The 24,104-nt window shown below is 53.2% G+C and overlaps 4 protein-coding genes and 1 long non-coding RNA gene across 9 annotated transcripts; 2 read left to right on the forward strand and 3 right to left on the reverse strand.

Annotated features, from left to right (window-relative positions):
- Nucleotides 1–1,278: 1,278 nt before the first annotated feature.
- Nucleotides 1,279–5,095, forward strand: rnf217 (ring finger protein 217). The gene is made up of 7 exons (XM_037244297.1): nucleotides 1,279–2,286; nucleotides 2,851–3,066; nucleotides 3,196–3,360; nucleotides 3,485–3,582; nucleotides 3,674–3,777; nucleotides 3,852–3,923; nucleotides 4,089–5,095. Exons 1-7 carry the CDS (start codon nucleotides 1,411–1,413, stop codon nucleotides 4,163–4,165), a joined length of 1,608 nt encoding a protein of 535 aa, XP_037100192.1. The 5' UTR covers nucleotides 1,279–1,410; the 3' UTR covers nucleotides 4,166–5,095.
- Nucleotides 5,096–8,267: 3,172 nt separating this feature from the next.
- Nucleotides 8,268–12,263, reverse strand: slc22a16 (solute carrier family 22 member 16). 2 transcript variants are annotated; one of them, XR_005096594.1, is made up of 9 exons: nucleotides 12,072–12,263; nucleotides 11,195–11,680; nucleotides 11,009–11,126; nucleotides 10,230–10,797; nucleotides 9,993–10,120; nucleotides 9,487–9,596; nucleotides 9,306–9,405; nucleotides 8,894–9,165; nucleotides 8,268–8,805 (listed from the first exon to the last, which is right to left on the reverse strand). XR_005096594.1 is itself a non-coding variant. In XM_037244296.1 (8 exons), the coding sequence occupies exons 1-8, from the start codon at nucleotides 12,113–12,115 to the stop codon at nucleotides 8,995–8,997; spliced, it is 1,725 nt and encodes a 574-aa protein (XP_037100191.1). In that variant the 5' UTR covers nucleotides 12,116–12,263; the 3' UTR covers nucleotides 8,884–8,994. The 2 variants fall into 2 exon arrangements, 1 of the variants encoding a protein (XP_037100191.1); XM_037244296.1 differs by lacking the exon at nucleotides 8,268–8,805 and having other exon boundaries at nucleotides 8,884–9,165.
- Nucleotides 12,264–13,055: 792 nt separating this feature from the next.
- Nucleotides 13,056–16,758, reverse strand: cdc40 (cell division cycle 40 homolog (S. cerevisiae)). Its single transcript, XM_037244295.1, has 15 exons — nucleotides 16,520–16,758; nucleotides 16,107–16,193; nucleotides 15,787–15,916; nucleotides 15,625–15,711; nucleotides 15,416–15,555; nucleotides 15,223–15,319; nucleotides 14,994–15,133; nucleotides 14,818–14,892; nucleotides 14,707–14,752; nucleotides 14,523–14,624; nucleotides 14,270–14,385; nucleotides 14,054–14,187; nucleotides 13,854–13,930; nucleotides 13,569–13,713; nucleotides 13,056–13,449 (listed from the first exon to the last, which is right to left on the reverse strand). The coding sequence occupies exons 1-15, from the start codon at nucleotides 16,751–16,753 to the stop codon at nucleotides 13,272–13,274; spliced, it is 1,788 nt and encodes a 595-aa protein (XP_037100190.1). The 5' UTR covers nucleotides 16,754–16,758; the 3' UTR covers nucleotides 13,056–13,271.
- A 104-nt stretch (nucleotides 16,759–16,862) lies between these two features.
- Nucleotides 16,863–23,480, reverse strand: LOC119117794. Its single transcript, XR_005096596.1, has 3 exons — nucleotides 23,353–23,480; nucleotides 17,548–20,695; nucleotides 16,863–17,456 (listed from the first exon to the last, which is right to left on the reverse strand). It is a non-coding gene; the product is annotated as an uncharacterized LOC119117794 (long non-coding RNA).
- On the forward strand, nucleotides 17,357–24,001 carry wasf1 (WASP family member 1). Of its 4 annotated transcripts, none has more exons than XM_037244299.1 (10): nucleotides 17,357–17,494; nucleotides 20,026–20,164; nucleotides 20,236–20,370; nucleotides 20,452–20,605; nucleotides 20,761–20,878; nucleotides 21,169–21,225; nucleotides 21,570–21,733; nucleotides 21,852–22,043; nucleotides 22,131–22,624; nucleotides 22,725–24,001. In XM_037244299.1, exons 2-10 carry the CDS (start codon nucleotides 20,032–20,034, stop codon nucleotides 22,880–22,882), a joined length of 1,605 nt encoding a protein of 534 aa, XP_037100194.1. In that variant the 5' UTR covers nucleotides 17,357–17,494; nucleotides 20,026–20,031; the 3' UTR covers nucleotides 22,883–24,001. The 4 variants fall into 4 exon arrangements, with proteins under 4 accessions (XP_037100194.1, XP_037100195.1, XP_037100196.1 ...); XM_037244300.1 differs by having other exon boundaries at nucleotides 21,576–21,733; XM_037244301.1 differs by lacking the exon at nucleotides 21,169–21,225.
- The last annotated feature ends 103 nt before the right edge of the window (nucleotides 24,002–24,104 follow it).

The following is a 24,104-nucleotide window of genomic DNA, read 5'->3' on the forward strand; positions in this document are numbered from 1 at the left end:
GTTTTCTTGTGTTAGCGGAACATCAATACCCTGTTGACATTTTGGAGGGAATTTTTCTAGTGCCTGACACACTTGCTGACACCACCTAAGGAATGTCAGATGTTTGTTTGTGGGGTTCTTTTTTAGTGACGTGTACAAAAATGTGAATCTTAATGTTTACAGTCCGAGGCCATGCGATGAGGAGTCAGGCGAATGCTTTGTGTTCGGGCCTCTGCTGTCTAAATACTCATTTGTCTTCCGCGAATAAGCGAAAAGCGGAGCGCCAAAGAACCTGAGACGGAAGCTTCCATCTGGGACCAAGAAATCTTCCAAAAGGTCCAACGCATTAACGGTGACAATCACTAGGCCGTTTGACAGTTTCTGTTGGAAATGTGCGGATGGCCTGTCGACTTTACACGGCTTCGGGGGTAGTATCAAATGTTAGGATGACCATACGGCCGGCCGTGTGAGTGTTGGCTGAGCGATGCAGAGCTATGGATTTTCTCTGATGGTACACTTTTACAACCATTAGCCGGACCATCTAACAGTCTAACTGATTTAAAAACAACAACAACAAATGGCTCCAGAGGGGGGGGGGAAAAAAAGTTTGCCCGCCCACCCTTGCCCATGACATATTATTCTTAGCATCATTACGCCATCACAATTGAATTCCGCGCCTCCGTTTCTTCTTCACATAAATAAAGAAAGCAAAAGCTGGATGCTAGCTGGACATTTTGGACTCTGGACCAAACGTTGGAGGCCTTTCTTGTTTACCATGTGACTCTTGTGTGGAGCCTTGAAAGACACTTTCCTTAAAGTCTTGTCCGCTGGGGACTTGACAACGTTGTGTGTGTTTGCATGAGGTGTCAACAAGCTGTTTGCATACTTACTGCGGTGGCCTCATTCCGTCCGCTCACGCGTTACTAGCTACTAGGCAACGAGGGAAAATGTCCTCGATGTGAACTTTGTTGTTTTTGATTTTTATCCCACTTCAGTGGGAAATGCCCACAGGGGTAAATAGTTAAAAAACGAAATTGTGACCTTGAACTTGTAGATGTTTTTTTAAAATCATGTGTTGTTGGGTTTTTCTAGTTGACTAATAATGTATGACGTCGTGGACAAGTGGCCCTTGTGCTTTATATTATACATTTGGGAAAGAAAAAAAAAAAAAAAGTTTCACTTCAATTATTTTGGAGAACTTCCACGATCTATCAATGCTAGGTGAAGCGAGGAAGGTGACGATTTCTGCGCCATCCTACAGGCCGTTTCCGGTACTGCACGTGCGTATTCAAAGCGTGACGTCCGCCGTGCTGACGTCAACACGGAAGCGCCGGGCGCAGCGCTTTGTTTTGTTTTGTTTTGGTGCATTGTTAAGTTGGCACTTTGGAGGCTTTTCGCTATGCGGCGGCGGACTGTCGACGCACGCTGCAAATGGGTCAAGCCGGCCCGGTGATGGTAGATAACGGCCATATATCTTGCAAGTGGGAAATGCCCAAGTTCATCGGTGTTTTGGAAGCGGAAGGGAAGGTGAAATCGCCGCTGGGATGTGGTCAAGTGGAGGCGTCGCTTCGAAATCTGGACCGACGTATCAGCAGGGGAAAGTTATTGCAGGACGAAAGAGGACTCCAAGGAGGACTCCAAGGAGGACTCGTCGAGCGGGATGCGGAGCACAACAACAACAACAACTGCAACGGGGCGGACGCTCACGAGTTCCTGAGGGGCACTCTGCTGGCTTCGACGTCTGAGCGCGGGAGGAAGATCGCTCGAATGCAGGGCGCCGCCGCCCAGGGTGTGCACGGTGACAACGCCGTCACGAGAGAGTCGCGAGGCGACAAAAGCGACCAGCCGGTACATGCCGGAGAGCGAAACGAGCCTCCCTCCACAGAGTTAACCGCTTCGGACTTTGGAGGAGTTGAAAGCTCTATTTTGGACATTAACTGTGACAAATGTGACACCGCTGTTACGAGTGTGACTTTGGAGCCGACTTCGAGTGTCAAAGATCACGTTTATTGCGATGTCTACTGCATCGCCAACCAGCGCAACCTTGAAACTGTTACAACCGAGGCGACTTCCGGGTCGTGTGATGCGCTCGTTTTATACACGGCGGAGGACTTGGTGAACCCCGTGCGGGACTCAGCTCTTCTAAGCCGCCGCCGCCTCAGCCGTTCGTCGCAGCGGGCTGGTGCGGATGGCGTCGCCGAAGCGCAGCCCTGCCGGGTGTGTCTGGACGAAAAAGCCATCGCACCCTTGCCGTGTTGCCGGAAGCTGGTGTGTGACGAATGTTTGACACTGTACGTCACCTCCCAGGTGGGTACCAAGCGGGCTACACCATCGTGACTATCGAGTTTTCGAGGGAGGTTTTCGTGGCATCGTTTGGCTGGCTGGCTGTTTGTCTCGAGATACGAACCCATGTTTGAGATAGAGGCTACAAATGCGTTTCAACCGCCCGCCGCTAGGTGGCAACATTAATACCCACTCGGCCGGTTGTCAAAGCGCTCTCTCTCTCTCGTTCTCTCTCTGCGCTGTCACTGGCCGCTGTTCGATGGAAGCGCAAAGCAAATTTGCTGTACATTTCAGCCAGTCCGTCCGTCCGTCCACAGGGCAACAACACGTGTGCTCATGAAGCACTGAGAAACCAGTCTGACCAGTTTTGTATCTAGTGTTGTCCTGCCCAAAATACAAAACGAGTGCGTGTGAGCTCTAATAGCCTTACGCTTTGCTTCCTGCTCATGTCAAATTGAACCCAAGCCAGCCAGCGTTCCATTTACGCAGCAGCACTTAGTGGCATTACGTCGTGAATTATTGAGCGCTTCCAATTGCAAAATGGACAATGTTTTTGACAAGAGAAATGGCAAAGCCTTTTACGCGCAGGTCCAATTGGGCAAGGCGCACGTGCGCTGTCCCATTTCCGAGTGCAGCGGGATGCTGGAGACGGCGGCGGTGGTCTCGCACCTGTCCGGCGAGGACCTGCTCAGGTACCGCTACTTTCTGGAGCTGAGTCAGCTGGACGCCGGGACCAAGCCCTGCCCCCGCTGCAGACACTTCACGTCGCTCGGCCGCCCCGGCCCCTCCGAGCTCAAGTACAAGGTCGATGTTATGTTGACCGAGAAGCTGAACATCTTTTCCACACTTTAATCTGCAAGGCCATCTTACAAAATATGGAGCACCGCTACATTTTCAACAGACATTGAAATGTTTTTTTGAATGGTGGCGCAGGTCCAGTGCGGCAGCTGCCAGTTTGTGTGGTGCTTCAAGTGCCACGCGCCCTGGCACCAGGGCATCAAGTGCCGTGACTACCGCAAGGGTGACAAGCAGCTCAAGAGCTGGGCCTGCGTCATTGAGCGTGGGCAACGCAACGCGCAAAAGTGCCCCAAGTGCAAGGTACGGCAAAAAAAAAGCACCACTAACGCTCAAGCCCTATTTTGCAAAACTGTTGCAGACCCTCGCCATGCGCAAAGTAAAACAATTCAATTGTGTGTGTGTGTGCGTGTGCGCACGTGCGCAGATCCACATCCAGCGCACGGAAGGATGTGACCACATGGTCTGCACGCAGTGCAACACCAACTTTTGTTACCGCTGTGGCGAGCGATACCGGCAACTCAGGTAACGTGAAAAAAACATGCACAACAAAATCAATCAATCAATCAATCAATCCGGAAAGTTGAAAAATAACCTGTCCCCTCCATTGACGAAGGTATTTTGGGGATCACACGTCCAACCTCAGCGTGTTTGGCTGCAAGTATCGCTACCTGCCAGACAAGCCGCATCTCAGACGCTTGATCCGAGGCTCCGTCTGCGGTGAGTCCCAAAAAATGCGGTGGGATTTTGATGTTTTCACGCAAGGGGGAAAAACGTTGCTGTGCTTTCTTCAGGCGCAAAGGTGCTGTTGGCCCCGGTGGTTCTCTTACTGGTGCTGGTCGTGGCGGCCGTGGCGCTCGTCATAGGTAACAAGATTGACATTTGGAGCGCTCAAAACATTGTTGTTTCCGCTCTCAAAATGAGACGTTCTTCTCGTGACGATGACTTAGCAGGACAAAATGGACAGCTCCGCTGTCATTTCAGCATGTCCGCTTTGCCACATTCCGAACAGTTGTTGCCTTGTGCCGCAGGCGTGCTGGGCTACCCATTCTACTACGTGTGCAAAAGGAGGAAGAAGCGGCACTCTCTGGGCTCCTGGCGTCTTTGACACCCAAGGTCGCGAGACCTGCTCAGGGACCGCGTGCGGGAGACTTCCCCACCCCCGGCCGGCGTTGTCCAATTGGCGCACGAGGCTTAGGTGGTTGGGGTGGGGTGAGGGCGCATCGCCGGGGCGCCAACTGAGCGACCGACCGACCGACGCACGGACCCGACCATCGTGTCTTGAAGTGACACGCCCCTTCTCCCATTGGGTGTTTTTCAAGCTGTAGTACTTGAAGCTGTTTAATGCCACTTCAAGTGAACATGATGCACAATGCTTTGCTTTAGCTTAATGCTAACAAACATAGCAAAAGCCCATCGACAGGCTAACAGACAGCATCGAAGCAGTCGAGCAACAGCTATTTGAACACAAAACAGTAGGACAACGCTGACGTCACATATCAAGTAGTCTCAGGCATAACTCACAAAGCGCACCTTTCAACCACAATGGTGTTTCCTTCTTTACAAAACAGCACAGCACAGCACAGCACTGCAGTGCGCCCAACCAAACTGGGCCCAGCTCGCTCGCTCGCTCGCTCAAAATCACATTACACGGCCTTGGCGTTCACGCTCATCCGGCCGCATGACTGGCGGAACAGCTTGCTTCACGACCAACTGACGAGGTTGTATTTAGACACAAATACAGGTGCGCGAGCGAGGTGCGAAGCCGTGCACGCTGTCGGCGACGACACGCCCGACGCGTGCTCTGTAATTGTCCTCGGCAAACAGGAAGCGACTACAAAATGACCCTTCAAACCTGCCCGCAAGTGACAGCCTCGCAATGCTATGGAGAAAATAAAGTTGCAATCAAAGTTGGACAAGAAAAGATTGTAAAATTGCAATATCAGGGGAAATAAGTTAGCTTACTTGAAAAGCATCACACCATTGTGAAAAGAAATGTTACCATGTTATCAATAAAGTGCAAAAAGTCCAGATGTTATGTGGAGTAGGAGCATTTTGGCCAAAGCCCTTTGATTTTTGGACATGTGCCATCGCCACGGCATGGCATGGCTTTTTTTTGGGGGGGGGGGGGGGGGGGGATGTTGGTGCCTTATCGCTACGGATGCAAATGCGCGCACGGAAACGGATGAAGTCATGGAAACGATTCTGGAATCAAATTTTCTGTGAACGAGATTACGGTGACTGGACTGCACCACAAATATGTTTTCAGTGAACGTGAGTGATCACGGATCACTTCCTGAAGTTATTCGATCGTTTTTCACTTCACATGACTTCAACCAACATGCAATGACGTAACTCATCCCACACCGTAGGTGTCGGCAATGCGCATTGAAGCTGGTGCCACCTCGCCGTGAAACAAAACGAAGAAGGAAAAAAATGACGTAACTTCCCGTTCACAAACGAGTCAGCGAATTGCATTTCCTGTTCACCAACTGTAGGTAACTAACGGAGCGTCCGAGTGACGTCAGAGACCAAACAGCCAATCGGGAGGTGGGGATGAGGGCGGTTGTGGCACCTTTCACTTAAGCTTTTTCCCAAATGAAGTGGCCTGGGGTCGGGAACCTTTTTGGCGGACAGAGCCATAAATGCCCATTTTTTAAAAATAATTTCCATAGGTGAGGGGCCAGACAAAGCACGGCTCACATTAGCCCCTTATGATGAAAAAATAAATGGATCTAGTTTTCCCTCGCCCGGACGCGGGTCACCGGGGCCCCCCTCCGGAGCCAGGCCTGGAGGCGGGGCTCGAAGCGAGCGTCTGGTGGCCGGGCCTTCGCCCATGGGGCCCGGCCGGGCACAGCCCGAAAAGGAAACGTGGGTCCCCCTTCCCATGGGCTCACCACCTGTGGGAGGGGCCAAAGGGGTCGGGTGCAGTGCAAGCTGGGCGGCGGCCAAAGGCAGGGACCTTGGCGGTCTGATCCCCGGCTGCAGACATGGAATGTCACCTCTCTGGCTGGAAAGGAGCCCGAGCTGGTGTGAGAGGCAGAAAAGTTCAGACTAGATATAGTCAGACTTGCCTCCACGCACAGTTTGGGTTCCGGTACAAGCCCTCTCCTCTCGAGAGGGGCTGGACTCTCTTCCACTCTGGAGTTGCCCACGGTGAGAGGCGTCGAGCAGGTGTGGGTATACTTATTGCCCCCCGGCTGGGCGCCTGCACATTGGGGTTCACCCCGGTGAACGAGAGGGTAGCCTCCCTCCGCCTTCGGGTGGGGGGACGGGTCCTGACTGTTGTTTGTGTCTATGCACCAAACGGCAGCTCAGAGTAGCCACCCTTCTTGGAGTCCCTGGAGGAAGTGCTGGAGAGCGCTCCTTCTGGGGACTCCATCGTTCTACTGGGTGACTTCAATGCTCACGTGGGCAATGACAGTGAGACCTGGAAGGGCGTGATTGGGAGGAACGGCCCCCCCCGATCTGAGCCCGAGCGGTGTTCTATTATTGGACTTCTGTGCTCGACACGGATTTTCTATAATGAACACCATGTTCAAACATAAGGGTGTCCATGTGTGCACTTGGCACCAGGACACCCTAGGCTGCAGTTCGATGATCGACTTTGTAGTCGTGTCATCGGATTTGCGGCCGCATGTTTTGGACACTTGGGCGAAGAGAGGGGCGGAGCTGTCAACTGATCACCACCTGGTGGTGGGTTGGCTCCGATGGTGGGGGAAGATGCCGGTCCGACCTGGCAGACCCAAACGTTCTGTGAGGGTCTGCTGGGAACGTCTGGCGGAATCCCCTGTCAGGAAGAGCTTCAACTCCCACCTCCGGCAGAGCTTTTCCCACGTCCCGGGACATTGGACTATGACTATGTCTCTCAGCTGGCCTGGGAACGCCTTGGGATCCCCCGGGATGAGCTAGATGAAGTGGCTGGGGAGAGGGAAGTCTGGGAGTCCCTCCTGAAGCTGCTGCCCCCGCGACCCGACCCCGGATAAGCGGAAGAAGATGGATGGATGGATGGATGGATTTCCATACCATTTTAACACGATGGGCTAAATACAATTAAATGCATTTTTTAAATTAGGACCAACGATTTTTTGAGTGTACTAATGTATTTGTTTTAATAACGTTTTTATATTGAAGCCTAGGGGGGGAAGAAAAACACGCGTGTGGCACTTTTCACTTTCACTTAAGCTTTTTTCCTAATGAAGTGGCCTGTCATTAGGTACACCTCATGGACACTTCAATAGGTACACTACACGAGGTAACATTTTTTATAAATGAATAAATACGTAAATCATAAAGTGTAGCGAACGATTCGGTGAACGATTCTTTTGAACGAATCTTCCAATTCTAAAGATTCAGTTCACTTCAAAGAAGTGGAATGAATGCATATCACTACTGCCTACCCGCAATTAAAGGGTACCTTTAGTCATTAGCAATATTAACATTTTTCTATTCTACGAATATGGCTTAATCAAATGCCGGAAGTTTATTAAAAGAAAAAAAGCAACTCATGTAGGAAATAAATGGCTTTTAGTAAGTGTGACATGGAAATACTGGGAGCATCCATGTTGCTTAGTTTGTGATTTATTTGATAACAATCTTATAAGAAGCAAAAAAGTCGATATTTAGATCGGGTGTTGTGTTATTTCTTTTTTGATATTGTACATTTAGTTTATACTAAATCAGTGCCTGCGTTACACAGGTTGACCAAAGGTACCCTTTAAGTTTGCGAAAGTCATTGGAGCTCTGCGGTCACATGACCGAGTCGTCCAAGCACGCTCTACGTGTCAAAGAGCATTACAAAGACAAGATCGAGTTTACGCTTCGCCTCCATGGTTTATTAATTCGATACAAGTACGAGAAAGCATGTCAAGTGAAACGAATCCAGTTAATGCCGAGATTGCAAATACTACGGAGAAAAGCAGCGTGAAGACTTCAATCTCTGGGCAGCAGGCGATTGATTCCTCTACGTCCTAGGTGTCAAACTCCAGGCCCGGGGGCCAGATACGGCCCGCCACATCCTTTTATGTGGCCCGCAAAGACAAATCAAATTCATGTCAGTGCTAAAAATTGCAAATTGCCTTCACTTTTAAATAATAGAGATATTGCTTGCATTTTTTCAACCATTTATCTTTTCAAAATATTTGAATATTTTTGACTTGTTTCAGATTTGAAAACTAGTTATTCATCGATTTGTTGTGTCGTCTATACTGTGTATAATATGAGGCGTTCATACATTGATGTATTTGGGTTGACAGTCAGAATGGCCCTCTGAAGGAAACTATGACGATGATGCGGCCCGCAACAAAAATGAGTTTGACACCCCTGCTCTACGTGTTTTGGTCCACACATTTCATCTTGGTTAGGGTGAATGAAATCATACAGACGGGACACAATTGTTGCCGGATCCTTGTGGCCCGCCCGCCCGCCCACACGCACCTTGCCCACGTGGGGGCACGAGAATACAAGTTTGCAAAATACGCATGTCGGCCGGCGTACGATACATTCATGTGGGACACCACGCTATTAAGTGGAACGTTCAAGTAAGACATTACGTACATTACATTCACCCTGAGAATATTTCAAAGACATCTCATGTCATTTAACGCTATGAATGAATTCATTCATTCATATTTGGTAGTCGTATAAACGCGGGATATTTACGCATACTTGGGTGTATTTCGACCTACAAAATATTGACATTTTTCTTTGACTTTATAGCTGTCATTTAAACCAAAAATGACGTGGATCGATCGCTCTATCTATCTATCTATCTATCTATCTATCTATCTATCTATCTATCTATCTATCTATCTATCTATCTATCTATCTATCTATCTATCTATCTATCTATCTTTTTTGGGTGTGTTTGCACCTATACCTTCCATCTGTGATCCCAATTTGCTGTCGATACGTGTACTGCCGGCTTCTTGTAGTTGCTCACACGCGCTGGTTCATCTCCAGCCCGCGTGCGCCATCTTTCCTTTTGTTGCCGGGGCTTCGTCCGAGCGCCTCGGCCTCCTCCAGGGTGGACGTCAGGGGCTCACCCAGCGTCTCGGGCAGCATCAAGGTCAGGATGCCGATGACAAACGCCAGGATGCCCACGATGAGCTGACGACACATTTGGGAAAAGAGCGCAGAGAGATTCCAAAGGTGTTTGCTAAATACCACTAACGTCAGGATATTCAAGAAAGTATCACCACCGAATAAACGAAGCAAAGTCATCCATCCTAAATAATGTGAGGAGAAACCTGAGGCAGGTAGATCCAGACGTCGGCCAGGTACACGCAGAACGGCGCCACCACGCTACCCACGCGACACATCATGCTGCCGCTACCCACCGCCAGAGACCTGCCGGCGCCAAAATCGGACGGACGAGAAGGCCTTTGAGTGCATCAGGAACGAAGCCACCCGCAACCCCGTCGCCGTTACCTGATGATGGTGGGGTAAAGCTCACAAGTGTACAGATAGATGAGACCGAAGGCGATGGCGATGGCAAACTTTCCGATCATGCTGAGGGTGATGGCCAGGGCCTCGATGTCCTGCAAAAGCAGTTTGGACACGGTTAACGGACAAATACGGAAAGTTGCTCTTCGGCCGACCTTTCATTTCGATTGCTGCGCCGCTCGCAGACAACAAATCCAACTGCGCTGGAATTCAACGTCTTTGCTCGACGGACGGACGGACGGACGACAAGTTTGGGTCAAACGGAGAGTGACACGTGGCCCCGGGCGGGCGGCCCAAAATAGACTCGGCGAAAGTCAATCCTCAAGCCGGACGATTTATTTTTACGGCCGCATCTTTGATTTCATTCCGGGCTGGGGGGGATGCCTCCCGGATTGGGTTGCGGGCCGAGTTGGGCCGCCGCCACGGAAACGCAGCCGTCGGCGGGTCGGCTTTGGCGTTCTAACTTTTGCTCGGGTGAAGCGGCTACGTACAGAGGGAAGCACGATGGTGAGCATGCAAGCCAACCCAGCCAGCAGCAGGGCGGGGGCGCACGTCTTCTTGCGCCCGATGCGGTCCATGGAAAAGCAGCCCACCAGGTACGAAGGAAGCTCCACGGCACCTGCGAGCAGCCCGTGACAGCGGCGGGCCCGAGTCAGATGAGCAGCTTGCTCACAGCCGAAGGCCACCTAACGCTCGACTGACTCCACCCATTTTGCCGGGCTCCTTACCGACCAGGAAGAGGTTGACGTACTGGTTCCCCCCCAGGTTGACGGATCCCAGCGAGAAAACGTAGTAGCCCAGGCTGCCGATGAACCAGATGGCCCACACGGTGAGCGAGCGGGCCGCCATCCTCCAGCTGCCAAACAGATCCAGGATGGACAGTTTCTTCTCCGGAGAGCGCTCCTCCTGCTCCTCCTTCTCACGCAGCAGCGCTCCGCCGCCGCCATTGCGCTCCTCTTCCTCCTCCAGGAGCTCCTCCACCTTCAGCCGGCTCTCCACACCGTTGACGCGGGCCATGGCGTCCAGCAGGCTCTGCGCCTCCTCGTACCTGCCTTTGGCCATGAGGTAGAAGGGCGTCTCGGGGAGCTTCCAGCAGAAGAGCAGGAAGGGGGAGGTGCAGAGCGACAGGATGATCTGGTAGATCCACCACACGCGCACCAGGTAGCCGGTCAGAGCCACCACCATGATGCCCACGGCGAAGGCGGCGTGGACGTGCATGGAGGTCCACGTGCGGACCTTGATGCCGGTGAACTCTGTCACGTACACAAAAACCACCACCAGGTAGCCGCTGGACGCCTGGTAGGAGAACGAGATCATACGAGAGCATATGAAACCGTAAAAGAATTGCAGCGTGGGGGACTGCTGGAAATGACGCGTGTGTGTTCCCACGCCGTCCACGCTATCGCCGTCCCGGTCCGTGTGAAAAACAACAGCTGATGGCCTTTTGACCACTTTTTAGCCCCTCCCTCCCTCCCTCCCTCCCTCCCTCACTCACTCACTCACTCACCATGGCCAGGAGGAAGCGGAAGACCACAAAGTAGTAGTAATTGGCCGAGAAGGCCACGGCCACCCCGAGTCCAAATTGGCAGAGGCTGGTCAACATCAGGATCTTGACTCGACCGACTCTGAAGGGCAAAGGAGAGGTTGAGTCCGGCGGGTTGCTTTTTTTGGGCCGAGGCGGGCCGGCGCTTGCCTGTCGGCCATGTCCCCGAACACCAGCGCCCCGATCAGCACCCCCAGCATGAAGGTGGGCTGACACAGCTTGGCCATCCAGGCCCGCTCGCACACCAGGTCCCAGGCGCTCACGATGCTCTCGTGCACCTGGCTGCGATCGTACGCAAAAGCCCCGTGGCAGGACTCCAGCGATTTGTTGCCGTCATAGGCGTACGCGAAGCCCGCCATTGCTGGGCCCATCCGCAGGGCCCGCCGGCAGCGGCTCAACTCCCACTGCTCGCCGCCGAGGGTCCTCGCCACCAAGGGCCCCGCCGCGTCCGCTTTGAAGAAGGGCAGCAGGTCCTCCACGCGGGAGCCGCTCAGGTTGCCAAACAAGACGTGCGTGACGTTGGCTGGAGGGCCGCACACAAAGTTGGGCGTCTCCACCAGGAAGACGGAAGCCAGGTAGTGGATCCCGCAAGTCACGGCCTGGAAGGCGGCCGCAAAGTACACGCAGGCCTGGAACCTGAAAGGCAGGCGGGAGGGCGGGCAATAAACAAAAGCTCCTTTTGTGCGTGAGCAAAAGCAAACATCTGCGCACGTTTGAGGTGGACACATTGGCGAGCGTGCGTCCGAGTTAACGCTTCACTTGAGGTCAGTCTGTGCGCTCAAAACTGCATTTTGGCAAACAGCTGAGCCAATGTAAAAAGACACCAGGCATGCTTCTGGTCCTTCTCTGCCACATTGCCTTCACATTTGCTGGCCGTCGTCGCGCGGCTCTCCGGACGGCGGGCTGGCCACACGCTGCGGCTGTCTCCAAGCGGGCCGGCAATGGCGAGCCGGCAATGGCGAGCCGGCAATGGCGAGCGCGTGCTCTGCAAACAATTAGAAAGAGACATCCAAAGTCGGTGGCCTACCTTTTAAAATGTCCCAGCTCGTCAAATATCCTCTCCACCGTCATTTTGAAGAAGTGCCTCTCTGCATGTGCGTGTACACGTCCACTTGGAGGGTGAGCAGGTGGGAGGAGGAGGAGGAGGAGGGTGCCCCCCCCCCCCCACGCACAAAGATGCCTTATAAGGCCTCCGTGCAACTCTTGAGAACAAAACAAGCTTCAGACTAAGAAAGTGTCCTAAACTCATCAAGTCCACCTTTTGCCTGTCTTTGACAGGCGCATCACATTCCAGATAGTGGATGATTTATTTTTTTGGGCCCCACTTTGCTGTAGCACAGCCTTCTCCAGTTCCACCTATGCTGAAAAGCTTTGGTCAAGCTGTGCAAGATAATTTTCCCTCAACTAGCGGCCTTGCCAACGCCTCGTGAGATGGTCACAATAATGAGAACGAGTATAATAACAAGAATATTGGGGATCACGACTCCTCTCTCGGCAGCGTCGCCTGCCGAGGGTAAGCGCTCGGAACGGCCGATTAATGATTGATGGTTTGAGCGGACTGGACTCACCCTCTAACCCATGCGAGCGGATTCTGCCGCACCAGCGTGTTTGCCCGCTTGGATGTTTGCCCTACGTGAGACACGCCATCTGAGTGGTGGGGGGTCTTTTCTTTCAAGTAAATTCCCATTTGATGGATTTTGCCCGATTTCTCTGCTACATTTTTCCCATCCCTTGGCGATCAATGAACTTTTCATCTGATCCAAAGTTCTCCTGCGTTGGTTCAGTAAGCAGTTGCTATGGCCATGGTACGTATTTGTTGTTGACGGTCTTTGAAAGGAGCGGAAGCGGTCAATGGTCATGCGGGCCTCACTTGAACTTTGAAAACAAGTGGAGGGAGGCGACGGACGGGCCAGTCAAGTGACCTTTGTATGTCATTTTGGCACAAGAGACGAACGAGTGCCGCGTTCACGCCACTTTGACGCCTTTCTTTTCTTCGAATGATAAAAAGAGGTAACGGGTACACGTTTATTATATCCACAAAAGGCGGCCATAAAAAGGAAAGTCTAAACATTGACTAGAGAGGACAATGTAGAATGAAAAGATCAAAAGGTGTCAAAAAGGAGACGTGCTGGGGGTCCAAAAGCGTCACAATGAGACTGGATGCCAGTCCCGTGGCTTTGACCCCGGCCGGGCCGGGCCGAGCCCCTCCCCTCCCAGCGCCTCCCTCCTAATCCCAGAGTTTGATTTGTCCGTCCCAACCACAAGTGATGACCTTGGAGGTTTCGTGGGGATGCCACAGGGCGCTGATGCACACCTTGTCGTGAGCTTTGATCCTGTGGTACAGCTTGGTCGTCTTCCAGTCCCAAATGTTCAGCTTTCCGTCGGCGTCGCCCGACACCACGTAGCTGGTAAAACAACAAAGAGCACTTCAGCGCCCCACGGAATGCTTGCAAAATGAAAGCATGACTTGACAGAAAGTTTCTCCCCTTCCCTCTAATCTGACTGCTCCCGCGTAGTTTCTTACCTCATGTCCGGGGAGAAGTCTACCTGGCAGGCGTAGCCGGCGACCATGTGGCCCTTGAAGATCTTCTTCTTGTTCAGGCGGAAGCGGTTTTGGGCGCCAAAGATCAAAATCTGATTGTCCATGGACTGGCACGCAAGCCATTTACCTTGGGTTTGACAACAACAAACAGAAGTCATGGAAGCGCTAAGGAAACCAGGCAGGCCCATCTCGGTCCTGATGAGAGGGAGCGCTTTTGGCAGCAAAAGTCCAATCGGGGATGAATGCTGGTGCGCAGCTTGGACTCACCGTTGGGAGAGAGCGTCACGGCCGGCATGGAATGCATGCTGGGCTCGGCGATGTACTTGAAGTCCACGGGGATGTCCCTGAAAAGAAAATCCCCAAGTTCAGCATGAGAGATAGCATGGTGCTCAGTCCCCCCGGACGATCGAAGCAAGTCAGCAAACTCCAGTTCAAGCCAAAGCTTTTGGGGTTTTTTTTGGCCTCACCACTCCCAGACTCGAAGACTCTTGTCGTCCGACGTGCTGACAAAGCGCCGATTCTCATCCACAAAGGTGATGGTGTTGACAGCGCCCAGGTGCCGGTCGTACTCCTGAACCACCTCGCCCGTCCTGATGTCCCACTGGCGAGAAAGAAAAGGGAGGCAAGCGATGAGCGTGTGACACGACACCACGCCGGGCCGGGCCGGCCAGCCGGTCCTTTACCTGGACGATCTTCTTATCGGACATGCCGGCCACCAGAAGGTTCTGCTTTTCTTGGTCGGGGTTGAACTTGACGCAATAAGGCACCTTGCGGTTGGTGAAGCGAGAGATGCACTGGCCTGCCCACCGCAAGCAGAGGACGGCAAGCAGGGGACGGCAAGCAGAGGAGTGAGCGAGCGAGCGAGCGGGCGCTTGACTCTTTTCTGCCCTCTGCTGGAGAGGAAATCCACACGCATGCAAGTTTGGCGAAGCGTACCGGTTTCAGAGTCCCACAGTTTGATGTAGCGGTCGTAGGCAGCGCTGAGGAACTGATTGCCGCCGTTGTTGAAGCAAATATCTCGCACCGCTTTACTGTGGCCTACAAAAAGGAAAAGCGGAATGAAAGCAAAAATCACAAAAGTGGGCAACGTTGTCAAGACGTTGCGCAGATTTGGGCTCACCGATGAACGTCCGTATGCACCTCCTCTCGTTGTACACCTCCCACAACTGCGGACGGAAGGGCAGAAATTCAAAAGATGCAGCACAATGTTTGACGGGGTGCGCCTTCTTACCTTAATCTTGCAATCCATGGAGCTGGAGAGCAGGAGATGACCCGATAGCGGGAACAAGCGGATGGCGCTGACACCCTGCCAGAGACGCATGTTGAAAATAAAGTTGCCCGTGGATGCGCTTCCATCCCAAACGCCTTCAGGGTCCAAGCGTTTAGCCGACGGCTTCCCCGACGTACCTTGGTGTGGCCGGTCCAAACGTGGATTTGCTTTTTAGGCAGGTAACACTTGTCCGGTGCTTCGGTCGAACGCAGGTTGACGCCCACGTCCTGGGGGATGTGCAGGTAGGACCTGCCCTGGTAGTCAAACATGTCTTTGACTGATGGGGGAGACAAAAGACGCCTTAGAAGGTCCGCAAAATGTCTTCATAGAACCCAAGTGAAACAGCATCCAAGATTGGCACGATACCATGAAGAACAGTCTTCTCTTCTGCTGGAGCTTCTTCTTCCTTCCTCCCTCGTTTCTGCCTTTTGGCGGTGATCTCGTCCAGCTCTTTCTTCTCCTCCTGTGACGCCACATTGACATTGGTATGGGATTCATCATGGAAACGGAAGGAAAAGAAAGCTAATCAAGATTGGGAGGGAGCGCGCCAACGCATTACCTCGGTGGGTTTGGCCACCGACTGCTCATCCACGTATTTGGCCCACGGTCCCAAGTAGTTGTCGATATCTCCCGCGTCGCCGCCTTTGACCTTTTTCCTCTTGTCTGGCCTCTTGTAAGCGCTCTCAAACACGGTCAACCCTGGCGGACAAAAGTGAATTTGGACGACGCACAAACCGCCGCTAAGTTGGAACCCCGTCATCGGCCTACCTTGATTTTTCTCAGCCTCGTCCACCGCGCCAATGTAACTACTGCCGGTGACTTGGTTTGTGTCCACAGACGGATCTAATGCGTAGCCTTTGGAGAAACGCCAGCAATGTCAGAAACAATCCACCGAGTCTCCGTGGCAGCACAACGGGCCGGCGACCCTACCGAGCGACGAAAAAGTCCTCCTCTGCTGTTCAAACATGAAGTCGTTGACGTGAGCGGGTTCGGCGAAGCCGGATAACATGTTCCTCGGGGCGGCCATCTGCTGGGTTTTGAACGGGTTTTCCGGTCCAAACTAGGAGGGAAGAACACGTGAATGGTTCCTCTGTGCATCCTTTGAGATCATTCATCGCGTTACAAACCAAACACAGTTCGCCTCTGTTTACAAGCACTCGCTGTAATTAACAACTTGCATGACATAAGCGGTCTTCGAATCCAGTACAGTGCACTATAGAAGAGTGGTCCGAGCATCTAAAGCCACTTACCTCTGGCGCAAACATCGTCTCATATCTCGGGTTATAGGCTACTTCTTTCACGGAAGGGTCAAGATGTACGCCCGTCTCAACAGACTCCTATAACATAGAGGCACAGAATTAGTTACAATATTCTAAGAAATAGAAAGAAAATCGATTCGGGTGCAAAACTCGTTGCTTTTCTGCCTTGTAAATCAAGGCTACATTTCGACGGACGGTGCCCCGCGAGCTATTAGGCTAACGTGCATTAGCACGCCGTTGGTCAATCATACACCTACTGCCTCAATTATCGACTCTAGCACAGCATTTACTTATTAAAAGTCTTCCATGGAGATGAGTTCAAACTCAAATCACGGAACTCGACACAGCAGCTAAATGATTGCTTAGAGTTAACAAACGCTAGCTAAGTAGCTTCGATAGCTTACCTTGACAGCAACTTCGGGAGCGGAATTAAGAACCGCTACGGCCATCCCCGGCGCGGACTGTAAAGGTTTAAGGTGTGCTGTTGCGTCCGGGTCCGTCGCGTCCGATCTTTCGGGACTGGTGCTGGATTGTGACTCATTTTCCGAATCGGAATCGTTGCCGTAAGAAACGAGGGAAGACACGGCGGCGGCCATCTTGGATGTTGTGCTTTCACCGGAAGCACGGGTAATCGACATTTCCGTGTCTTGTTGCGCCTTCGGAAAAAGAAAAAAATATAGCAACAATACAAGGCCAGCAAGATTTTATTTATTTTTTTACTATAGCAAATGAACACTGAAAACAAACTAAAAGTAGGACTATTCTTTTTATTCTTGAAGTGCCTACATTACACCGTATGAAATGGATTATTACCACAACATCAAATATGATACATTTTTGTCTATTATAAATGACAATGAATTAAAACAGTCATTTATGTTGAAATAAGCACCACATTATAAAACGATTGGTGACGCGTCGATACTAGCGCAGGTTTATCCACGGTCGGCGTCCTAACAATAGAGTGGCCCGTACCACTGTGGTCACTTTTCACGGGGACATTCCCCTGCAAATGAATGCTCTTCGTGCACCGTTTTTGGGCGTGGACTATTGTCAAGCGCATTTGTACGAATCGGATGTAACGTTTTAATAGCACTCGTGTTGATAATAGATTGGCGGACGCTCTTTGGTGCCCATTTCGCTCAGTCCAACGCCGAAGGAATCCACTTTGGAAGAAAAGTGGCCGGCTCCCCCTCCTCCGCTTCTTCTTGCACGAAGGAGCACATTTGATACGAGCCGGACGGTCATGGACACAAATCCGGGCGGGATCCGAATGCTTGCGCACGGCGGCATGCTCGAGCCCCAAATGAGGATGGATCGGAAAAAATAAAAAGGGGGAGTCTATAAAGGAAGACGAGGGACTTACTCAAACTAAACAGGTATTCGTCCAAAGTGCCTGCATGTCTTGTGTGTCTTTACACTCTGGTCTGACATTTTAGGATGCGTCTTCGGTTTGCAGCCAGCCCGTCGTAACTTTAGGACCGACTCTACCTACCACATAGGTGCATCAATGCGATTTGAAGCGTAAAAAGACAAACAAAGGCGCCCGCCAGCGTGATTGTGGCAAGTTCATTTTTGCGCTGATGTTAACTGGTTGCATTGCAGCGTGCTCCACATCTGGGAAGCAGCAGCAGCAGCAGCAGCAGCAGCCTCTTGACATGTTGGCCCTGCGCAACATCACATTAGTGGCAGAGCAAATATTTACCGCTAAGAGCACCGAGCTGACCCCATATAACATGTGCCTGTCAGGATGTGGGGGCTCCCCGCTTGAGCAAACGCCCGGGCTGGCTGATTTCATTTGCCCACTGGAGACGACGGATGGGGTCGAGCGAGCAGCCAGCCTAAGATGGGGGATGGGGGAGGCTTCTCCTAGCACAGTGGAAAAAGAAGAAGAAAAGATCACGCTTGGTGACATTTGAAACCTTCTTTGTACTGCTGGCGCTGGAGCGGCCACTGTAAACACACGCACACACAGTCGCTTAGTGTGGAAATCGCCCTCGAGATGATGATGAGATTACGTTCATGCACGAGGTACCTTGGGGGCATAGTGGCCTAGCTGTCACTGGCGTGCAGGTACAACTACCATTTCAACAAAAGTAACATTTGTAAAGAGACAGCGTGTGTCACTTTGTGGCAAATGCAATGACCTCCATTTGAAGCATGTGCGTTTTGCATGGGGCAAGCAAGCCTACCACCGATTTGTTCAGAAAAGGTGCAGGCAGAATGTCATCACAAACACAAACTTTGAGGATTCCCTCAAGTGAATAAGTGCATGCATGGCATTTGGTACGCGTGCTGCAGGGTAGCTATGAAAAATGGAAAAATCCACACATTGTACGCTTTGCAGTCGTGAGGTGAGGTTCCGAGCTTGAATCTCTACCGTGGTCGTCTTGGGGGGCAATTTGTTCCATCTCGTGTGAACTGTGATTGCGTCACGGCGCTTCCAAGCCCTTGTAATGGACACCGACCGGGTTGTACTTTTAACGTGACACCGGCGTTCTCTGCGCTCTGGGAAAGTGGCACCGTGAAAGAAAGCCCCTGTGTGAAAAACGGACGGCGGGCCCCATTGCAGCTGTTGACCCAATGCGCTCGCTCGCTCACGTGACTCAGCCATAGGGTTGCTTTTCACAACAACGGCAGGACCGCATCGAGACGGCCAATGAGGCAGTTTGGTTTTGAAACATGAGGCCAATCCGTCGGCCCCCTGGCCACTGCGTGCGTGCATGCGTGCGTGCGTAGCTCCGCTACTGGGTGACGTTCTCTCTGGTTGCCCCAGGATAAGTGTTAGTGAAAAGGAATTTGATGCATTTGTCAAAGTTGCATAGCGAAGAGACCCTGCCCTGCCCTGCCCTCCCTTTCCCGTTCCGTGCCATTTGGACCATCTCAGCGCCTGCCTATCTGTGAGCCGTTGGGCTGCCAGGCACTCACACAGGACCTATTGTTGGTCCTCTTGGCAAAGGCCCACGGCTCCACAATAAGGCGCCTTCTGTGCCTGCTCTCCGCTGGCCCGACAGTCGGACACCGGGCTCCATTTGGACGGGTCGTCCCTGGTGTGTTTCTCCGCTGCTTGTCCTTTGCCACTCGCCTCCCCGTTGAGTGTCGTAAAACACGTAAAAAAAAAAGGCAAAATGGGAGCGTTTGATGGAAGCTGCTGCTCTTGCATTCGGTGATCGAATGGTAAAGAAACTGGGGAAAGGACGCGAGTTGGCTTTTGTTTGCATGCCTGCAGCTCGCTCCGCTCCGCGCGCACTCTTATGTAAGACGCGCCGCTCTGCAACGCATGCGTCTGACGCATCTTGCACTTTGTGAAGGTCTCGTTTGTGTCTTTGCGCCACGCATGTGTGCGTCCCGTGACACTGCACTGGCGCGTAAGACAGCCAAGATGCGTGAATGTCATTGACCGCCCGCCTCGAAGGTCACCGCCAGGGAAGCCGGATTGTGGCTCAAATGTGGACTTCGGTGCCTGGATGATGGCTCGCTTGATCATTAACGTCTGCAGAAAAAAAAAAGGCAAATGAGCTGTAGTCCTTTAAATCACGACCCGGGATGAGAAAGGAGGCCGCGATTTGAATGGAGGGCCCTCAGCTCCACCTAGTGGACAGATGGCGCCGGCGCAAGGACGACGCCACTGATGAGGCTCCGTGAGAAACTGGAACAGGGCCTCGCCGACGGGCTAACCTCAATTGTGGTCCATCTCGTCGTACCCTCCGGAATTAGCTTGCCTTCTAATAGCGATCACAGAATTTCCCCGGCGCGAGCGTACAGCCACTTGTTATTGAAAGCCGGCCGGGCCTTTGTCATTCATCAGCGTGGCTTTTCGATCGAGTCCTTTGCTTCCGACACTGGGCTGGTTGAGGAGAGACAGCCGTGCATACCTACTCGCGTGTTGTGACGTTCTTCCCCCCCCCAGGCGAGGATGCCGCTGGTGCAGCGCGCCATCGAGCCCAGGCACCTGTGCCACGCGGCGCTGCCGAGGAACATCGCCAACGAGCTGGAATGCGTGACCAACATCTCGTTGGCCGGCGTCATCCGACAGCTCAGCAGCCTCAGTCGGTACACCGCCGATGAGTCGGCCGGCCGGCTCTTTGTCACCGTCCGTCCTCCTGCTGCTGCTTTTCAGGCAAATACGCAGAAGACCTGTTTGGACAGCTGTTTGACGAGGCGCACTCCTTCACCTTCCGGGTCAACTCTCTGCAGGAGCGCGTGGAGCGCCTCTCCATCAGCGTCACGCAGCTGGACCCCAAAGAGGAAGAACGTGAGCGAGCCTCCCTCCGCCCGAGTCGTCGTCCGTTCCTCGATGTCGACTGGTGACGGAAGGTCGCGTGTCCCCCTTCAGTGTCGCTACAGGACATCACCATGAGGAAGGCCTTCAGGAGCTCCACCGTCCAGGACCAGCAGCTGTTTGAGCGCCACTCGCTGCCCGTGCCCATGCAGGAGAGCTACCGGGCCTGCGAGCGCCCGCCGCCTCTCAACGTCCTCTCGGCCTACAGGTGGGTTCGGGCGGGTCCGGCTTTTCTGCTTTGCTTGGCTCACGTTCTATATTATGCTCCGGGGGGAGAACCTCGCTGACACCGAAAGACCTGTTTGGAAAATGGCAAAAGGTAAAAAAAAGGCTTCGGGTAACGCCCTTCCTTGTTGCGCGCAGGGACGACGGCAAGGAGGCTCTCAAGTTCTACACCAACCCTTCCTACTTTTTTGACCTGTGGCGAGAGAAGATGCTGCAGGACACAGAAGACAAGCGAAAGGAGAGGCGCAAACAAAAAGTGCGTCTTGTGACTTGGCCACGTTTCCGCCGAGCGCTTGGCCTCGAGTAGCGCGGCGCGGCACGGCACAGCACAGCGCTGGGAGTTTGCCGTAGTGAAATTGCTACTAGGATGCTCCGCCTCTTTATTTGCAGCCTCCCTTTTGTGTCCGACAGCACTTTTCCTTTTGTGTTCCCGCTGTTGCAGAATGTTGATTTTTTTTTTTTTTGGGCTGTGAGCTCTGGCGCCGTCCCTGATGCTTGTCCTCCCCCCACCCCCCTGTCTATTTTGTTTTGCTTTGTGTCTTGTAGTCGCAGGACCCCCGCATGTACGATCAGGTCTATAGGTACTTAGACCTTCCGGCGCAGGTATGTGACTTTTCTTTGTTGCTCTTTTTGTCTGTTTTTGATTTGCGCCGTTTGTGCTGACCTTCGTGTGGCCGGCCGGGAGAGCTCGAAGGCAATTTAGCCGTAGTTTGTTGGCGCAAAGAGCTGAAATGGCAATCATTGAGGGGGGGATTTGCAGGCATTTTCCAAGCTACTCAGTAGACTGCTAACCGCCGATGCTAATCGCCAAACACGATACACCAAAACTAAGATATGGCAAGGAAGGCATTCTTTGAATGCAAGAAATTTTAGTTGGCTTTTTCCCAAGGAATAGGAAATCTAACAAAGGCTTACCCGTTGTCTTTGCATTTTGCCGTAACGCGAAGCTGAAGGGCGCGGATCGCCCGGCCGAGCCCGACAAGGTGCCGCGGGCGCCCCACGACCGCAAAAAGGAGTGGCAGAAGCTGGCGCTGGGCGCCGAGTTGGCCCAGGACGTCGCCGAGGACAAGCGCAGAGAGACCAACGGCTCCGCAGGTTACCCTGACGACAGGTGTGTGTGTGCGGGAGTCAACCCTTCGTCAATTTGATTTGCATAAAGTATTCATTCATGAGCAATAACATTCGGGCTTCCCGAATGCGCACGGCGCGTTGCGTGTGGGTGCGGCCAGGGCTCAGCTGTACTTGGAGCACTTGGACGGGCCCTTCTCACTGGCGGCGCTGCCCTACAGCCAAATGAACGAGCTGCTGAGCCGCAGCGGAGACAGAGCGTACCCCAGGCCCAACGACCCGCCGCCGCCGCCGCCTCCGCCACCACCCGCCGCGCACCAGCCGGGGGAGATGAAGCCGGCCTCCGTCATCAGGTGGGCACGCCAGCTTTTTGCCACAGCTTTTTGTCACGACGCGATGATGTGACGCACGCTCTGCTGCTGTCGTCTGCCCGCTCGCAGTTGCGCTTCGGGCTTCTCCGACGGCAGGCCTCAGTCTCCTGCGCGGCCGGCCGGCCTCAAGTGCAACGCTCACCCTCCCCCGCCTCCCCCTCCGCCTCTCCCCGCCCCGCTAGCTACGCATCAGCAGCCCCCAGCCATCCCCCCTCCCCCGGCGCCTCTGCAGATCGCCCCGGGGGTGCTCCACCCGGCTCCCCCGCCGGTGGCGCCCCCGCTCCGCTCGTCCTCACCTGCCCGCCTCCTGCAGATTGCGGACAAGGGCCCGCGCGGCTTCCAAGCCCAGCCGGACGGCGCCGGCCTGCCTCCTCCGCCGGTGCCGCCCCCCCTGCCGGCGGACGGAGCGCGGGGCTCCTCGCCCTGTCCGGCGGGCCCGCCGCCCGTACCGGCCTTCCCTTCCCACTCCAACGTGCACGATTTGGGAGTCAAGAGGCAGCAGCTGGCCAATCTGCCGCCCATCAGCGACGCCCGCAGCGTCCTGTTGGAGGCCATTCGAAAGGGTACGTGCAGCATGGTTACGCTCGCAACCGTTCTTCACGCTCCACATGTGTAGCAATTTGCCAAAAGCGGGACCTGACTTTTTTCATCCCACCTTCTCAGGCATCCAGCTGCGCAAGGTGGAGGAGCAACGAGAGCAAGAGGCTAAACACGAGCGGGTGGGCAACGACGTGGCCACCATCCTGTCCCGCCGCATCGCCGTCGAGTACTCGGACTCGGAGGACGAGTCTGAGTTTGACGAAGGCGACTGGATGGAGTGACGGCGGCCGGCGGGAGGGAGGGACGAAGGAGCCGGCCAGCGGACGCTCGCTCGCTCGCTCGCTGTCGGTGGCCTCGGCGGTCGTCTTCCGAGTGCTGCGAAAGATCACTCTCTTGGCTTTGTGCACTCCCATGCGCAATTATGGGATCCCTTTTGTTTTGTTTCAAGCCCAGGTGGGTGGACAACCTACGGCTGGAGGTCCCGCCCCTACGATGCATTTCTTTCTTAACAGAGGGAGCGCAGTGAAAACTGGATGCCTTGTCAGCTGGTTTTGAATCCAAAAAGGTGATTCCTTCATGCGCCATGATTCCAACATATCACCTCAGAGCAACAAATATGAAAGGGCCCAACGTTTCAATATGTTGCCTAGGCCTGCTTTAATGGCAGAACTAACTCGAAGATGCATTTGGTCTATGCCATGTTTTTGTGTGTGTGTGTTGTTGTTGTTGTCGTGCGCGTCCACCCACTGACCTTTAACTCCAGGGAGCTCCGAGCTGGAGCGCGTCTGGCCGCCTGCCCGTCCAGGTTTTGTGTCCATATCAGGAAAGAACTCTTGAGCCATTGTTTTTTTTGGGGAAGCCGGCCGAGCCCATCCTTTGCGCTCGACGTGTCGCGACTCGGATGAAGTATGCAGAATTTCTGAGTCCAGGTACACTGGGTCCAACGCCAACAAAGGCAGCTTTTCCACCGCGTGCACAAACACACGCACACACACACACACACACACAGATTCCCCTCGACTGCGTAACGAGAGGCCTTACCTCCTTTGGTTCTACAACAGCAACCTGCGGACGACACTTTGCGTCACAGGAACAAGAAAAAGAGAAACAGAGAGAAGAAAACGTCAGCCATGGTTTCTGTCTGTCCGTCCTTCCTTCCTTTGTGTTCTTCGACTTCCCTTCTTGTCCAAACGTGTTGTTGAGTTGATTGAATTGAATGTATCGTGCTGTTACTACTTACTTGCCTGCCTGCCTGCCTGCGCTTGGTTGGATTTGCCGTTTCCATGTTTGCGGAGAGAGCCTGACTTGGAGAAGAAAAAGAAAGACAAGCTCAATATGACAGAACGTTCCAAACTGTTCGAGTTTGCACGAATGAATAAAAATCTAGTTATGTCTCCAAATGTGTTCCTCACCTCTGCCACCAGCCAAGACGAAGAGCTCTCCTCATACGTAACGTTTGAACGCTGGAACTAGCTCAGAACAACAATCCAGCACGTTTTGGCG

This window comes from Syngnathus acus, chromosome 24 (assembly GCF_901709675.1).
Source record: "Syngnathus acus chromosome 24, fSynAcu1.2, whole genome shotgun sequence".
In the NCBI taxonomy this organism is placed as follows: domain Eukaryota; kingdom Metazoa; phylum Chordata; class Actinopteri; order Syngnathiformes; family Syngnathidae; genus Syngnathus; species Syngnathus acus.

What these genes read in the sequence shown, in the direction of transcription:
- wasf1 (XM_037244299.1), top strand. Translation starts at nt 20,032, where the DNA reads ATGCCGCTGGTGCAGCGCGCCATCGAGCCCAGGCACCTGTGCCACGCG. An exon ending in GGACCCCAAAGAGGAAGAAC is followed by an intron (nt 20,371 to 20,451) that starts GTGAGCGAGCCT and finishes GTCCCCCTTCAG; the next exon opens with TGTCGCTACAGGACATCACC. An exon ending in GCAGGTTACCCTGACGACAG is followed by an intron (nt 21,734 to 21,851) that starts GTGTGTGTGTGC and finishes GGGTGCGGCCAG; the next exon opens with GGCTCAGCTGTACTTGGAGC.
- rnf217 (XM_037244297.1), top strand. Translation starts at nt 1,411, where the DNA reads ATGGGTCAAGCCGGCCCGGTGATGGTAGATAACGGCCATATATCTTGC. An exon ending in GATCCGAGGCTCCGTCTGCG is followed by an intron (nt 3,778 to 3,851) that starts GTGAGTCCCAAA and finishes TGCTTTCTTCAG; the next exon opens with GCGCAAAGGTGCTGTTGGCC. An exon ending in GGCCGTGGCGCTCGTCATAG is followed by an intron (nt 3,924 to 4,088) that starts GTAACAAGATTG and finishes CTTGTGCCGCAG; the next exon opens with GCGTGCTGGGCTACCCATTC.
- slc22a16 (XM_037244296.1), bottom strand. Translation starts at nt 12,115, where the DNA reads ATGACGGTGGAGAGGATATTTGACGAGCTGGGACATTTTAAAAG. An exon ending in CGTCAACCTCTTCCTGGTCG is followed by an intron (nt 10,121 to 10,229) that starts GTAAGGAGCCCG and finishes GGCTGCTCGCAG; the next exon opens with GTGCCGTGGAGCTTCCTTCG. An exon ending in TCACCATCGTGCTTCCCTCT is followed by an intron (nt 9,597 to 9,992) that starts GTACGTAGCCGC and finishes CTGCTTTTGCAG; the next exon opens with GACATCGAGGCCCTGGCCAT.
- cdc40 (XM_037244295.1), bottom strand. Translation starts at nt 16,753, where the DNA reads ATGTCGATTACCCGTGCTTCCGGTGAAAGCACAACATCCAAGATGGCC. An exon ending in GAGGACTTTTTCGTCGCTCG is followed by an intron (nt 15,712 to 15,786) that starts GTAGGGTCGCCG and finishes GTTTCTCCAAAG; the next exon opens with GCTACGCATTAGATCCGTCT. An exon ending in CCGATAAGAAGATCGTCCAG is followed by an intron (nt 14,188 to 14,269) that starts GTAAAGGACCGG and finishes CTTTCTCGCCAG; the next exon opens with TGGGACATCAGGACGGGCGA.